Genomic DNA, 16,574 nt, shown 5'->3' on the forward strand with positions numbered 1-16,574 from the left:
CGGACCGGAGCTGGACCGGAGCTGGACCGGAGCCGGACCGGAGCCGGACCGGAGCCGTATCGGAGCCGGACCGGAGCCGTGACCTGGTCCAGCCGGACCGGAGCCGGACCGGAGCCGGACCGGAGCCGGACCGTAGCCGGACCGGAGCCGTGACCTGGTCCAGCCGGACCGGAGCCGGACCGGAGCCGGACCGGAGCCGGACCGGAGCCGTGACCTGGTCCAGCCGGACCGGAGCCGTATCGGAGCCGGACCAGAGCCGTGACCTGGTCCAGCCGGACCGGAGCCGGACCGGAGCCGGACCGGAGCCGTATCGGAGCCGGACCGGAGCCGGACCGGAGCCGGACCGGAGCCGGACCGGAGCCGTATCGGAGCCGGACCGGAGCCGGACCGGAGCCGTATCGGAGCCGGACCGGAGCCGTATCGGAGCCGGACCGGAGCCGGACCGGAGCCATATCGGAGCCGGACCGGAGCCGGACCGGAGCCGTATTGGAGCCGGACCGGAGCCGTATTGGAGCCGGACCGTAGCCGTGACCTGGTCCAGCCGGACCGGAGCCGTACCGGAGCCGTGACCTGGTCCAGCCGGACCGGAGCCGGACCGGAGCCGGACCGGAGCCGGACCGGAGCCGTATCGGAGCCGGACCGGAGCCGTGACTTGGTCCAGCCGGACCGGAGCCGGACCGGAGCCGGACCGGAGCCGTATCGGAGCCGGACCGGAGCCGTGACCTGGTCCAGCCGGACCGGAGCCGGACCGGAGCCGGACCGGAGCCGGACCGGAGCCGGACCGGAGCCGGACCGGAGCCGGACCGGAGCTTTATCGTCACATTTTTCCTGGTCAGTTCATGATGTTCAGAGGTTTTGTTTTAGTTTTTGTTGTCATGACTCATTAAATTTACGTTCTCGTCACAAATTAATCACGGAGTAAAGGCTCGTCAACGAATAGTTTAAGTTTAAGTTTTCGTTGACAAAATGAAGACTGTTGTGGACTCCGAGCTGGACCAGGTCTGAGTGAGAACAGGAGCCTGACTCGCCAACGACCAGGTCCAGGCGTCAAAAAACCCCAGCTGCACCAGGGGCTGCACCCGGACCCCAAGTGATCCTTGACCCCTCCCCCCCGTCCTGGTCCTCCCGGTCCCCCCAGCGTCCCAGGGGTCATGGTGCAGTTGGTTCAGGGGTCAGGGGTCATGGTGAGCCCTGGTGGACTGGGTTTCGTGCCGACTGTGTTCTCAGTCCGATAGGAGGCGAGTTCTTCAGACCCGGACTCCTGCTGAGCCCCGTCAGTCAGCTGGGTCATGGGTCAGGGGTCATGGGTCATGGGTCAAGGGTCATGGGTCAAGGGTCATGGGTCAAGGGTCAGGGGTCATGGGTCATGGGTCATGGGTCATGGGTCAAGGGTCAGGGGTCATGGGTCAGGGGTCATGGGTCATGGGTCATGAGTCATGGGTCAGGGGTCATGGGTCATGGGTCATGGGTCAAGGGTCAGGGGTCAGGGGTCATGGGTCATGGGTCAGGGGTCAGGGGTCAGGGGTCAGGGGTCAGGGGTCATGGGGTGCCTGCAGGGTGAGGGTGGCGGCTCACCGAGGCAGGTTCCACTGCTGATCCAGAACGGGACGTGGATCCGGGCCAGCGCCCGGGCCGCCAGGTGCAGCAGGGCCTTGGCCTTCCGCCGGAACTCCAGGGCCGGCGGCGAGGCGTCGTCGGGGTAGAGCTGGTGGAGAGCGGGCGGTTAGCTCCGCCCACCCGCAGCCCGGGTCCTCCGTGCTGCGCGGCGGCGGCGGCGGCGGCGGCGGCGGCGCCCGGCGGCTCACCTGCAGGAAGCCGCGCGCCTCTCGGTAGCGGCACTCCAGGAAGTGGGCGTGTCTCTGCTGTGCCAGGAAGTGGGACACGTTGCGTGGGACTCGAACGTCGAGGCCATCGAGCACGGTGAGGACGAGCTCCGGCCTGCAGGGACACACACGTCACAAAACACACACACACACACACACACACACACACACACACCGTACCTGTCGTAGGCGCCGGCATGGCGTCCGTAGTCCAGGAGGGTGAAGGGGGCGAAGCTGCGGTCGGCGCCGGCCTTCAGGCGCAGGGCGCCGTGCCACAGGTAGTTCCCGCTGCGCTCGTACAGGAACACCACCTGCACACACGGTCGCCATGACAACCGCAGCCACAGCAGCCGGGCGGCTCGGGCGTTGCTCCACCCACCTGGATGACGAAGCCGTGGAGGCGGAACAGGAAGTGCAGCGGGATCTCCTCCCCTGATAGGCTGTCAAAACTGGCCAATCGAGGATCCTCTCCTCGGAACTCCATCAGCTCAAAGCCTCTCTGCTCAGCAGCCAATAGGAAGCCAGCCTGGACACACACACACACACACATCAGGTTTCTCCTACACCTGCCTCGCCCCTCAAATGCAACACTTACATCGTACTTCCATCGGCTAGCCTGCAGCGCGAACGCCGCGACGGGCCGGCCGCTGCACAGGAAGCTGCAGAGCGGCCCCTGGTGGGGCGGCGGCGGCCCCTGGTGGGGCGGCGGCGGCCCCTGGTGCTGCTGCAAAGCATCCTGGGTGAGGTGCGACAGAGTGGCCACATCCGCCAGGAACAGGGGCATTCTGTGACGCTGCGCCAGCTCCAGAAACTTCTTCAAGGTCTGCTGCTGGGACAAAGATGGGCGGGACATCAGGGGACATCAGGGGACATCAGGGGACGCCGTCAGCCAGAGCCACGGCGCAAAAGACGGACTCACCCATTGGCCGTGGCCGGTGGTCAGCTGACCTGCTGGGTTCAGGATGTGAGGCTGCAGAGGGACAGAGACGGTGAGGACAACGCTGGACAGCGAGCAGGACACTTCAGGTTACCGTCTGACCTTCAGCTGTCAGTCCTAACTGATGACCCCTGACCCCTGACCCCCTCTTGCTCGCCCGGCTGTGATGATAACATTCAGAAAAGGGTTCTTCTCACTCTGAACAGAACTGGAACCGCTTCAAAAACAAAACCTTTACTGTGCAGAACATTCATCAGAGCTCAGCCCCGGAGCAGGCTAAGCTCTGGATCAGAGCTCAGCCCCGGAGCAGGCTAAGCTCTGGATCAGAGCTCAGCTCTGGAGCAGGCTAAACTCTGGACCAGAGCTCAGCCCCGGAGCAGGCTAAGCTCTGGATCAGAGCTCAGCTCTGGAGCAGGCTAAACTCTGGATCAGAGCTCAGCCCCGGAGCAGGCTAAACTCTGGACCAGAGCTCAGCTCTGGAGCAGGCTAAACTCTGGACCAGAGCTCAGCTCTGGAGCAGGCTAAACTCTGGACCAGAGCTCAGCCCCGGAGCAGGCTAAACTCTGGACCAGAGCTCAGCCCCGGAGCAGGCTAAACTCTGCTCCAGAGCTCAGCTCTGGAGCAGAGTTCTGACATTTTAGTTTTTTAGTTTTGTTTCGTTTTAGTTAAAATTTAGTCTGTGGAAATTAGTTTTAGTTTTAGTCTTAGTTTTAGTCTTGATGATAGATAGACAGATAGATAGACAGATAGATAGATAGACAGATAGATAGATAGACAGATAGATAGATAGATAGACAGATAGATAGATAGATAGACAGATAGATAGATAGATAGATAGATAGACAGATAGATAGACAGATAGATAGATAGATAGACAGATAGATAGATAGATAGATAGATAGACAGATAGATAGACAGATACATAACTTTATCGTCCCAGTGGGAAGTTTGTCTTGGGCAAAGTGCTTCATCAACATACATATAAAAACAACACAACAGAAAACCACAGCAGCAGGAGTGCAGAAGGATATTTGTCACGGTTGTAAAAACTCAATTGTAGGCATATCTTTAATTATGTTTAGATATCTAAATCTAGAATGTATCATATGACTCTTGTATCATAAATAGGAATATTTACAGCTTGTTAGAAAAATTTTAAATACATAAACTTGAGATTCTTTCTGTAATTCTTACAACAAATGACAACCTGCAAGAAAAAGCTCCAATCAGAAGAAGAAGAAGAAGAGCAGCACAACCAATGACGTATAGAATTACTAGACCGCTCGCTGTCCCCTGAGAGACGGCAAATCGCAGCTGACTTCCGGTAGTGGCAAAAGGCGGATTCAGAGCGGGATCCAGCACGGTGTGTGACTTTGTGTTTGGTGATTTACCAAGATACAGTAAACTTCTGTGTTGGAATCAAGTCACAAGCTTGAGATCCGTTGAGAACAGCAGCCAGGAGAGCCAGACCAGCTCTGGAGGTTCTTCTGCAGCTGAGCAGGTTCTCCTCAGGAGCTCCTGACCTGCTGACGGAGGACAAGGCTGCTTCTGTCATCAGAAAATGTAAATGAACTAGAAATCTGTTTGAGAAGGTGAACAGCACGGCATGATCATATCTGACACTGAAAAGTACAGACGTTACTGCGGAGCACTCACCATGTCTGTTGTCTTATCTCTGTTATTTATTTCATTATATCTGTCTTAGATCTTTATGTAAATTATATTTAGTTTATATCTGTCAGTTTATATCTATTACTTAATTATATATGTCTTAATCTGTATTTACATTATATTTAATTTATATTTAATACTTAGTTGTGTCGGTCAGTATATTCCTGTTGCTTATTTAATTATATCTATCCTAATTTTACATACAAATTGTATTTAACTTTTTCTTGTATAGTTGGCTTTATATTTTTCCATTTTTCTTTCCGCGTTGTTTTGCTGCTGCAACCCTGCAGTTTCCCCATGAGGGACAAATAAAGGACTTTCAGTTCAGTTCAATATGTCAGTGAGCACTTCTGTCATGTCCTGTAAATAAACTTTTCTATTTTTGTTGCTTTACTGTGTTTCATGCTTTCATTTTCTCCATTTCTTGTCTTCCTTTGGCTGTTTCACTCAGTTTTAATTATTCTAGAAATGAGTGTCCATTGTATTCGATGAACCTCTTCTGATTAAACTGACTTCATTTTTATTACACTACTTACTTTATTTTTTACATTTTACTCTGGAAAACCTCCGTGTATGTTAAGGTATTACATAAATAATGTGTGTGTTCTGACTGCAAGAGTTGCTCCTCCAGGAACTTTTTATGGGCATTTTTGTGGGAGGAAAAGAGCAACCAGTCCAAGGTCTGTGGGTCTGAGCCGCTGTGAAAGACCTACTGAATCATTTGAACTGGAGAAAAATTGTTTAACACACTAACTTTCTTATTCGGCATTGGTTCAAATATGTTTAGAGCCCATGCAGTGAAACACTGATGCTACAGAAAGAATGAAGCATTTGTTGTGGGCACAGTCGCTGCATCAGCATCCAGCAGTCATGACGGTGTGCTGGTCTCTGTCTGCTGCAGCCTCATGGAGGCAGAACTGTGAAGAGGCTCTGTGTTCATCAGGTCTAGATACTTTCCATTCATTAGTTGGTAAATAGTCTAAACATGTAATCTGATTCCATGTGTAACTTAAACTGAGAGGCACAACTTGTTATTGTTACTTTATTTTAAATATTTACATCATTGTTTCAATATTTTATATATTATGCATGTCGCTAAGTTATTAACAGAGTGGAAATCATAATTGCAAAATGGGTTAAAAAAATCAACTAAGCTTTAAAGCTATAGTGCGTAACTTCGGTCGCCCTCTAGCGGAATTCTGCGTTCTTACAACAATAAAGCCGGCGCTTCCACATGACGTACACCCCGGTGTTCCCCCCCCTCCCCAATCTGCCACAGTGATTCGCGTTTCCACAGCGCCAATCACCGTTGGAAACGGTTTTTATTGTGTGTGAATAAGGACAGCTGGTGAAAAAAGACGGACTCTTCCGAAGAGGTAATTATTGTTTTTTTTTTTTTTTTCTGCCACAGAAACGCAAATAGCTTATTACAAACGGGAGACAAGGTGCCTGCTAATTTGTACCCGACAAGTTTGCCTTCTCCGTCGGTCACTTTCCTTCTCCCAACCGTCCAGGCTTTTTTTCTGGTGGTAGGATCCACTCCAGGACTCTTTCTCGGCCGTTTCTTTGGATTATCCGCCATGCCGCTTCCTCATTCTGCCTGAGCTGAGCCTGTTGCTATGAGACGCTCTGCGCGTCCTCCCCCTCCCTTCTTGTTGTGACGTAAAATGCGTAATTTCCTGCTCGCCAGCGCGGGAATGTCGCCGGTCGACACGCAAAGCAAGAAATATATATATTGAAAAACCCCGCGACATGTTAGAGGAGCCGATCGGCTTAATCTGCATTTTGTCATCTCCACTAGTAGTGGCTTGGCTAAAACAGACGTTCATAGACATTTAAAAGTTACGCACTATAGCTTTAATTTAATCATATTTGTTCCTCAAATGTTTTTTTTTATTCACTGACTGGAAACTCGGTGGCTGCGTTACGCTTGGTTTCAATGTCGTATTTAAATGAAATACTAAATACGAAATACAGCTGTATTTCTAAATACAGGCTCTGTGTTTGTTATGAGTGTGGTTGCCATAGAAACAGGCTGTTTTTTCTTGTCTGTGAGGCTAAACAGCGCTGTGGTCGCCATGACAACGTGCCTAGGACAGAGATTTACTGTCTGCTAACAGTCAGAGCCACAACATAACACATATTGTCCCATCAGTGACGACAAGCAGCCTTGAAGTCTGTATTTACCCAGGATTCCACAGCGCCCCTCAGCTTCTGCCACTACCGGAAGTCAGCGCTGATTCGCCGCTGCTGTCCGCCGAGCAGCGAGCGGTCTGGTCATTCTGTACGTCACTGAGCACAACAACACACACGGCGCTGAGCGGCAGTGCTGCGGGGCTGCAGCTCCGGACCGGAGCCGGACCGGAGCCGGACCGGAGCCAGCGAGCCCGGCGCGGGGATGGTTAAACCCAGCGTGTCCGGCGGCCAGCGGCGGCTTTTCCTCACATTTTTACTCGTCAGGTCTTGATGTCCAGAGATTTGTTTTAGTTTTTGTTGTCATGACTTCTTCACTTTACGTTCTCGTCACACATCAGTCCCAGAATGAAGAGTCCGCAACGAACAGGTCCGTTCAAAGGAACACCGGCCCGGAGCAGGCCCGGGTCTGGATCATGGTCAGGGATGGTGTGTGTGTGTGTGTGTGTGTGTGTGTGTGTGTGTGTGTGTGTGTGTGTGTGTGTGTGTGTGTGTGTGTGTCGCTCATCTCCTTGGAAACAGCACGTGAAAGCGCGCTTCTCGGGATGTGCACGCGCCCCTCACCTTATGAACGTGTCTGCGCAGAAAGCGCAGCTGGAGGAGCAGCACTGCGCAGCTGCACGCGATCAGCACCGTTAAAACCAACGTCCGCTTCACACGAGGCATCCGCGAGCCGCTCGTGACTGGACCCGGAACCCCAGAGAACCCCAGAGAACCCCAGAGAACCCCAGAGAACCCCAGAGAACCTCAGAGAACCCCAGAGAACCCCAGAGAACCTCAGAGCTCCGCGGGCCGGACACAGCCGTCCGCCATGTTTAAACACGCTGAAAGGAGCAGCGCACTTCCGCCGGGACCTTCAAAGTAAAAGCCTTCACCAACGTGTCACGTGACTGTGGAGGACCGAAACTGAAAAATGAATACAGAAATATAAAGAAATATTCAGAAATATAAAAATGGGCCAGTAAATAATGTATGTGCCAATAAATCATACAAAATAAATACTTTTTCCAGGAGAAAACCTATGAAATGTGACTGAAGATGTAGATTTATTTTTTTATTTTCACTTCAGTCCATTTATTCATTTGGTGTTTTATTTTATTCTTTTCATTTCTTTACTCATTAATGTTGATGCCTGTATTTATTTCTGTAATGTTTTACTTTCACATTTTCTTCTCTCCAAATTATGTGTCTATATTTTACTTTTCATTTATTTATTGGCACATTTTTTATTCATTTACATCTTAATTTTTTACAATCTTGGATTTTCCTCCTGTCTTTTTTTCCCACACATATTTACTTAAAGGTATAATGGACGATGTTTTAGCGTGATGCGAGTCTCAGCTCGTGGTGCTCCGACATGTCCGTCACGCTGGAGGAACGCTGGCGTCGCCGTCCGGCGGCTCGTAGGAGCAGCAGAGCAGGCAGGACGGTCTGCAGCGGGCCAGTAACGGACGTTTGGCTTCGACTTTTTAGAGAAAATCGTGCTTTATATATTATATACCTTTAATTCTGTATTTCTGCTCAATATGTAAATGAGGGGGCGGGGTTTCAAGGTGTGTCTTAGGGGTCAGCTCCACACCTATTGGCCAAAGGACTTTAACAAGGTCTACAGGCAGCTGGTTCATGGTTCCGTTGGCGGGGGGGGGGGCTCTCCGTGGGGGGGCTCTTCATGGGGGGGGCTCTCCGTGGGGGGGGCTCTCCGTGGGGGGGGCTCTCCGTGGGGGGGCTCTTCATGGGGGGGGGCTCTCTGTGGGGGGGGCTCTCCGTGGGGGGGCTCTTCATGGGGGGGCTCTCTGTGGGGGGGCTCTCCGTGGGGGGGCTCTTCATGGGGGGGGCTCTCTGTGGGGGGGCTCTCCGTGGGGGGGGCTCTTCATGGGGGGGGCTCTCTGTGGGGGGGCTCTCCGTGGGGGGGGCTCTCCGTGGGGGGCTCTTCATGGGGGGGGCTCTCTGTGGGGGGGCTCTCCGTGGGGGGGCTCTCCGTGGGGGGGCTCTTCATGGGGGGGGCTCTCTGTGGGGGGGCTCTCCGTGGGGGGGGCTCTCCGTGGGGGGGCTCTTCATGGGGGGGCTCTCGGTGAAGGGGCTCTCCGTGGGGGGGGCTCTCTGTGGGGGGGCTCTCTGTGAGGGGGCTCTCTGTGAGGGGGCTCTCCGTGGGGGGGCTCTCCATGGGGGGGCTCTCCGTGGGGGGGCTCTTCATGGGGGGGGCTCTCTGTGAGGGGGCTCTCCGTGGGGGGGCTCTCCATGGGGGGGGCTCTCCGTGGGGGGGGCTCTTCATGGGGGGGCTCTCTGTGAGGGGGGGCTCTCCGTGGGGGGGGCTCTCCGTGGGGGGGCTCTCCGTGGGGGGGCTCTTCATGGGGGGGGCTCTCTGTGAGGGGGCTCTCTGTGGGGGGGCTCTCCGTGGGGGGGCTCTCTGTGGGGGGACTCTCCGTGGGGGGGGCTCTCCGTGGGGGGGCTCTCCATGGGGGGGGCTCTCCGTGGGGGGGCTCTCCGTGGGGGGGGGGCTTTCCGTGGGGGGGGCTCTCCGTGGGGGGGCTCTTCATGGGGGGGGGCTCTCCGTGAGGGGGCTCTCTGTGGGGGGGCTCTCCGTGGGGGGCTCTCCGTGGGGGGGCTCTCTGTGGGGGGGCTCTCTGTGGGGGGGCTCTCCGTGGGGGGGGCTCTCTGTGGGGGGGGCTCTCCGTGGGGGGGCTCTTCATGGGGGGGGCTCTCTGTGGGGGGGCTCTCTGTGAGGGGGCTCTCCGTGGGGGGGCTCTCCATGGGGGGGCTCTCCGTGGGGGGGCTCTTCATGGGGGGGGCTCTCTGTGAGGGGGCTCTCCGTGGGGGGGCTCTCCATGGGGGGGGCTCTCCGTGGGGGGGGCTCTTCATGGGGGGGCTCTCCGTGGGGGGGCTCTCTGTGAGGGGGGGCTCTCCATGGGGGGGGCTCTCTGTGGGGGGGCTCTCCGTGGGGGGGCTCTCCGTGGGGTGGGCTCTCCATGGGGGGGGCTCTCTGTGGGGGGGGCTCTCCGTGGGGGGGCTCTTCATGGGGGGGGCTCTCTGTGGGGGGGCTCTCTGTGAGGGGGCTCTCCATGGGGGGGCTCTCCGTGGGGGGGCTCTTCATGGGGGGGGCTCTCCGTGGGGGGGCTCTTCATGGGGGGGCTCTCTGTGAGGGGGGGCTCTCCGTGGGGGGGCTCTCTGTGGGGGGGCTCTCCATGGGGGGGGCTCTCCGTGGGGGGGGCTCTCCATGGGGGGGGCTCTCTGTGGGGGGGCTCTCCGTGGGGGGGCTCTCTGTGGGGTGGGCTCTCCATGGGGGGGGCTCTCTGTGGGGGGGGCTCTCCGTGGGGGGGCTCTCCGTGGGGGGGCTCTCTGTGAGGGGGGGGCTCTCCATGGGGGGGCTCTCCGTGGGGGGGGCTCTCTGTGGGGGGGCTCTCCGTGGGGGGGCTCTTCATGGGGGGGGGCTCTCCGTGGGGGGGCTCTCCGTGGGGGGGGGCTCTCTGTGGGGGGGCTCTCCGTGGGGGGGCTCTCCGTGGGGGGGCTAAGAAGGACAGCTGGTTCGGTGCAGGGTGTTCTGTTTGCTGGGAGTTGGTGGATCATCAGAGTAACCGCCGGGTCTGTGTGTCCGCCGTCCTGCTGAGCTGCTTTCGTCCAGCCGTCGTGCGCTCGCTCCCGGTCACGTTCTACGTTCTGCGCGTTCCGGGTGTTTCTGTAGCCGTGAGCTTCGTTTCCAGCCAGGACTTACCGACGGCGAGTCTGACATCATGAAACTGAACTGTTTTGGAAAACAAGCTTCCTGAGCGAGGCGGATCGCAGAAACTGTGAACAGAGCCGTGCACGCCCGGGGAAGAGGAGGTCGCGCTCGCACGCTTCCGCCATTGAGAGGCGTTTCCTGGGAGGAGCAGCAGAGCAGGCAGGATGGTCTGGAGCGTTTTTCAAAAAGCCAGTAACAGACGTTTGGCTTCGTCTTTTCAAGAAAATTCTGTGTTACACCTTTAAAGAGGCTGCATCAGGCAAAATTCACTTTCTGTATGTTTCAACCTTGTTCCAGTTCTGTTCTCACCCAAAACTCCCCAAAGCGTTTTTTTCCTTCATGCCTGTGTTTGAGCTTTCCTGGTGTTCCTGCTGCTCAGAGAGGAAGCCCCTCCCACCCTGAAACGCTCTGGTTCCCACGTTCACGTCACACGGAGAAGATGGTTAGTGTTATAATCCACACACTCACTACGCTGTGGAACACCAACACGTAATACTGTAGAGTTACGACACTGAAGCAAATACTGGGAACTACTTTTCTGTTGAAATCACTACGCCCAGACGCCATGTTTAGTAAGTAGTTCCGTCTCAGCAATCTTCACAGAAACAACTCAATCTGGTCATTTTGCTTTAATGTTCCACAGCGTAGTGAGTGTGTGGATTATAACGTGTCACCAAAGTGTTGTGGGGTTGTTGGATTGTGTATTTGATGAGTTTGACGAGGGGGAACAAAAATACCGTCCACTTCCATTGTGTCCGTCCTGAAAACCTTCCTGACTCTCCTCTGGATGAACAACAGCTCGCCTCACAGAAACAGTCAGTCTGCTGCTCTGATGACTGAGGAGTTGAGCTCAATGGGCCCGTTTGCCACAATGTTGAAGTGTGGCTTTAAGATCCTTGGTTACCATGTGACTGTGGGTCTATCAGCCCATTCTGGTGAACATTGGCCACTAGGTGGCGCTCTATAGATGAGAAATTTATATCTCCTAAATGGCATATCCGATTTTTACAAAGCCTGGAAAGTGTGACCCTCATTTTTTCATGAGGCAAAATCTCGAAGTATATCACGATTGGTCAAAGTAGGCGTGTATGGAAGTAAATCTGTGCCATCTGATTTTGAATTTGAATTTTTAGACCTGAATTATTTTTGCATCGAAATCTGACTTTGAATTTTAAAAGCGTTTGAATTTCCAGCACTGATTTCTTTTAACTGTGTAAAAATTTCATTGCAAAAAAATTCAATGTCTAAAAAAATTCGGTGTAAAAAAATTCGACGTCTCAAATTCAGTGTCCACAATTCGGAGTCAGAAATTCGCAGGCAACATCCGGGTAACTACGTCCCTACGGAAGCCCTAAAAGGACAAGATTGATCTTTTTTTTCGGCGAACCGGAAATCCCAGGCTTTCTCCAGACAGCGACGCTCCGCTGCCCCGGACCGCAGACAGAGGTGAGTTTGTGCTGTTAGTGAGTTATTTTGTGCTGTTGCCCTTTCCTGAATAACTTATACGATGATACGATGATGATACGCAAATCAAAACTATCTGTCCAGAATCTGCACAGTGCAGCAGCCAGATCTGGCCTCCTGATACACGGACCTGTGTGTTCTACTGCTGCTGTCTGTGTTTTAGAGCAGGACGAGCTGCAGCCTTCCAAAGAACGGCAACAACCTCACCACATTCACCAGGCAGCTTTATGTACTTTTGTAATATTCAAATACTGCTGTTTGCGTGCTTGCCATCCTGACAACCTCACACTCTGGTGTTTTTGCAGTTACATACATACAGCCGTATGGCCACGGCCTTATGCTCATTACAGAAAAGATATATCAGTCACTGTTTAAATGATTCTATGTTGACAGAATCATCAGTCACAGGAAATGTTAACTTACAAGAGCAAGGTGACTGAAACCTGCTCGAGAAACTTTAGATGTGTTTGGAAGTCTGAAACATCCAAATAAAATAAAATACATTCACTAATGTTTTGTCTGAATTCACAGTGAAACAAAAAAGGCAGACTCTGCTTGTTTTTTTTTCTTTACAAAATTAAGTTAAAATGAATGAATTATGACACAGTCAATGAGAAATGGGGGCTTGAAATGAGCCACAGTGAAATTTAAGGTCTTCCTGAATTGAAAAAATGTTCTGCTTGATGCTGACTGCAAGAAGGTTCTGCTCTGTTGGTTTTAACAGCCGTTATTCTATTGATGAAACAACCAAGACTGCTTCCTGATTGTATATTGTATTAATATAGCATTTTAGGGCTTGTTCAGTGGTGTTTTCTATTATAATTTCAGTTTTTGTTTTTACTGTGGCAGGTGGACGGAGATGCTGGTGGGACGAAGGATGAGGAAACCCTGTCAGTCTCCTCCTCATCCTGGAGCTGTGTGGAGGCCGGCTTTACACCTTCTGCTGTGTTTTCTCTTCTTCACTTTCATGCAGTTTTATTTTCATGACAAACTCTTGTCAGTTCCTGAATGATTTTATTGCAGAATATCATTGTCAACAAAGATTCTATTTTTGTATTAAACTGTTTCAAACTCAAGTCAGTCTTTTATATTTCCCAGTCTAATTATATTGATTCATATCTCTGATTTCATTAACACTGGTTTCTGATGTTCTTAAAGCAGTGAAGAGACCAGAGAGACTGTTTAACCTGCCTGTACAGAGACCAGCCTTACCTCGCAGTGAAGCTGTGTGTTTTACAACCAGGAGCCCAAAGTCTGCAACAAAGACCGGCGAAGAGGCCGGGATGCAGGGCTAAACTCTTTTTATTTACAAAATGTAAAAAAAAACTTAACAGATTGTCAGTTATCAGTGTGTGCATGAATGTGGTTGTGTGTTAAACTATAATAAAAAGCTGTGCTGCTGAGCCCACGTGGGTGGTGTGCACGAGGGCATCAGCCATCCGTTGATGTGGGAGCCTTAAGCCCGCCACACACTACAGGATTTTTTCAATCTTCCCCGGTTCAGACACCACACACTACACGACAGCAGAGGACAGATCGTACCCGATCTTCCTCTCCTGATCTTCTAGTGTGTGTGTCACTCCGGAGCAGAACACACACCAGCAGATTCTTCAGCCGAGAATCTCTCCTCACTCCTCCAAATCTCACATCGTCCGACGTGACTTTGTGCTGTTTCCCTTCACTGCTGTTTTTACATTCATCTCCACTTTCAATAATAAGTGGAGAACTCATTCATTCCCTCAGTTCATTCATTCACATCAGCATCGCTCCTTCAGTGCAGACCCCCCCCCCCCCCCCCCCCCCCCCCCCCCCACGGAGCACGGACTGTCAGCACCTCGTTAGAAAATGTAAATGTTCCAGTACAGAAGAGGGAAACATAGTTTCAGATCATTTTATTATAATTTACATTTAATAATAATTCAGCTTATTAGCTAATCTGTTTGTGTGTTTTTTTTGTTTTGTTTTTTTTACTTTTGAGTCCCGAGTGCAGCAGTAGAATAAAGTTATTAGCAGACCGTGTCAAATAAAAGCTACTTTTTTAAATCATCAAATATCTTAAATCATTCTTTATGTCCACAGATTTGATAGTTTAAATCAGAGTAAAAATACGTTGATTAGGAAAGTTTCATTATAATCCACTCTGTCTCTGAGGGCACGGAATCAGTGGAAAGTTTTTTTTTCTTTTATTATTATTTTTTTCTTCCCCATTCTTCCGTGATGGTTAATAACGGAGATGAATTAAAACATTGGGATTATTGCAGGACTGGCGGAGATGCAGATATTAGATCAGAGTTTGGGTCTGAATGGAGGATCCAGTTCATCCAGGAGCGACAGGATTAACCATCACTTCCTGTACAGCTGAGTTTAGAGCTCTGGCTCTTCTGTTTCACTGTCATATAGTGAATATATTTCACAGACATATATTCATCCAGCTCTGACAGCTGCGAGTGGATGTTTTTAATCAGCGGCACCTTGGTGAGACGGAGCTGTTCATCCAATCAGGGAGCTTTATTTGGAGGGTGTGGACGGCTCTACTCGGAGCTGATCGGCGCCTCTCGGAGCTCCACACACCACAGGATCTGCGATCGGAAATATTGAACATGTTCATTATCTCCGATCTCCCCTTCCGACGCCTCCCGAGAGGCTCCGACCAGAAAACATCTCTCGGAACACACCGCACACTACACGAAGATCGGACCCGAACTCATTTGCATACTCCCGACAATCGGACCCTGTCGGCCTCGATCGGGAGGAGAGGATCGGGGCAAAATTCGGCCCGATTATCCTGTAGTGTGTGGAGGCCCTTAAGCCGGCCACACACTACAGGATTTTTTCAATCTTCCCCGGTTCAGACACCACACACTACACGACAGCAGAGGACAGATCGTACCCGATCTTCCTCTCCTGATCTTCTAGTGTGTGTGTCACTCCGGAGCAGAACACACACCAGCAGATTCTTCAGCCGAGAATCTCTCCTCACTCCTCCAAATCTCACGTCGTCCGACGTGACTTTGTGCTGTTTCCCTTCATTGCTGTTTTTACATTCATCTCCACTTTCAATAATAAGTGGAGAACTCATTCGTTCCCTCAGTTCATTCATTCACATTGGTATCGCTCCTTCAGTGCAGACCCCCACCCGCCGTGCGCACGGAGCACGGACTGTCAGCACCTTGTTAGAAAATTTAATTGTTCCAGTACAGAAGAGGGAAACAGTTTCAGATCATTTTATTATAATTTACATTTAATAATAATTCAGCTTATTAGCTAATCTGTTTTTGTGTTGTTTTTTTTTTGTTTTTTTTTTTACTTTTGAGTCCCGAGTGCAGCAGTAGAATAAAGTTATTAGCAGCCCGTGTCAAATAAAAGCTACTTTTTTAAATCTTTTTTAAATCATTCTTTATGTCCACAGATTTGATAGTTTAAATCAGAGTAAAAATACGTTGATTAGGAAAGTTTCATTATAGTCCGCTCTGTCTCTGAGGGCACGGAATCAGTGGAAAGTTTTTTTTTCTTTTATTATTATTTTTTTCTTCCCCATTCTTCCGTGATGGTTAATAACGGAGATTAATTAAAACATTGGGATTATTGCAGGACTGGCGGAGATGCAGACATTAGATCAGAGTTTGATCTGAATGGAGGAAACAGTTCATCCAGGAGCGACAGGATGAACCATCACTTCCTGTACAGCTGAGTTTAGAGCTCTGGCTTTTCTGTTTCACTGTCATATATAGTGAATATATTTCACAGACATATATTCATCCAGCTCTGACAGCTGCGGGGGGATTTTTTTTAATCAGCGGCACCTTGGTGAGACGGAGCTGTTCATCCAATCAGAGAGCTTTATTTCAAGGGTGTGGACAGCTCTACTCAGAGCTGATCGGCGCCTCTCGGAGCGCACCACACACTACAGGATTTGCGATCGGAAATATTGAACATGTTCATTATCTCCGATCTCCCCTTCCGACGCCTCCCGAGAGGCTCCGACCGGAAAAAATCTCTCGGAACACACCGCACACTACACGAAGATCGGACCCGAACTCATTTGCATACTCCCGACAATCGGACCCTGTCGGCCTCGATCGGGAGGAGAGGATCGGGGCAAAATTCGGCCCGATTATCCTGTAGTGTGTGGAGGCCTTTAGAGAGATGAGGAATTTAAGTACCGTATTGGCCCGAATATAAGACGATGTTGTTTTTTTTTTCCAGAAACTGCATCCTCAAAAGTGGGGTGGTGTTATAATCGCGGACTTACGGTAGATGGTCAATACGCATCCGCGCCGCTAGATGGAGCCAAAGTATCACTGAGCAGAGAGCGAGTGGAGCGATGAAATGAGATCAAATGATCTGATGAAAGATGGCGGATCATCTGGAACAAAGGGGCTGAACGCTGGACAACTGAGCAACAGCAGAGGAGAAGTTATGATACCAACTTTAAACTGATGGTGATCAACGCAGCAGAGTCATCAAACTACTGCCAAGCCGCCAGGAGGTCTGGTGGAGCAGAGCCTCGTTCTGACTGGAGAGCACAGAAAAAACACTCCAGATGCTAACGCTATGAGAAAAGCTTTCCTGGTCCTGAGAGACGCTTCAGAGAGACTGATAGAAGGGAGAGAGAAGACGTCTCTGAAAGACGGACAGACGGAATGTCCATCACTATATATATATATATATATATATATATATATATATATATATATATATATATATATATATATAATATCATGAAATGTTATCTCAGTTGTGAGTTTTTGAATAATTTTATAATAAA

At 51.2% G+C, this 16,574-nt stretch overlaps 3 protein-coding genes across 4 annotated transcripts; all 3 read right to left on the bottom strand.

Annotated features, from left to right (window-relative positions):
* Positions 1-478: 478 nt before the first annotated feature.
* On the bottom strand, positions 479-7,439 carry LOC115384591 (fukutin-like). 2 transcript variants are annotated; one of them, XM_030086843.1, is made up of 7 exons: positions 7,189-7,439; positions 2,743-2,793; positions 2,419-2,652; positions 2,203-2,349; positions 2,004-2,134; positions 1,806-1,938; positions 479-1,705 (listed from the first exon to the last, which is right to left on the bottom strand). In XM_030086843.1, the coding sequence occupies exons 1-7, from the start codon at positions 7,288-7,290 to the stop codon at positions 1,526-1,528; spliced, it is 978 nt and encodes a 325-aa protein (XP_029942703.1). In that variant the 5' UTR covers positions 7,291-7,439; the 3' UTR covers positions 479-1,525. The 2 variants fall into 2 exon arrangements, with proteins under 2 accessions (XP_029942703.1, XP_029942704.1); XM_030086844.1 differs by having other exon boundaries at positions 481-1,705; positions 2,419-2,649.
* Positions 7,440-8,494: 1,055 nt separating this feature from the next.
* LOC115384584 (early nodulin-75-like) lies at positions 8,495-8,974 on the bottom strand. Its single transcript, XM_030086837.1, has one exon. It carries the CDS (start codon positions 8,972-8,974, stop codon positions 8,495-8,497), a length of 480 nt encoding a protein of 159 aa, XP_029942697.1.
* On the bottom strand, positions 8,971-9,639 carry LOC115384587 (early nodulin-75-like). The gene has a single exon (XM_030086840.1). The coding sequence runs from the start codon at positions 9,637-9,639 to the stop codon at positions 8,971-8,973; it is 669 nt and encodes a 222-aa protein (XP_029942700.1).
* Positions 9,640-16,574: the final 6,935 nt, after the last annotated feature.

This window comes from Salarias fasciatus, unplaced genomic scaffold, assembly GCF_902148845.1.
Source record: "Salarias fasciatus unplaced genomic scaffold, fSalaFa1.1, whole genome shotgun sequence".
NCBI classification, from domain to species: domain Eukaryota; kingdom Metazoa; phylum Chordata; class Actinopteri; order Blenniiformes; family Blenniidae; genus Salarias; species Salarias fasciatus.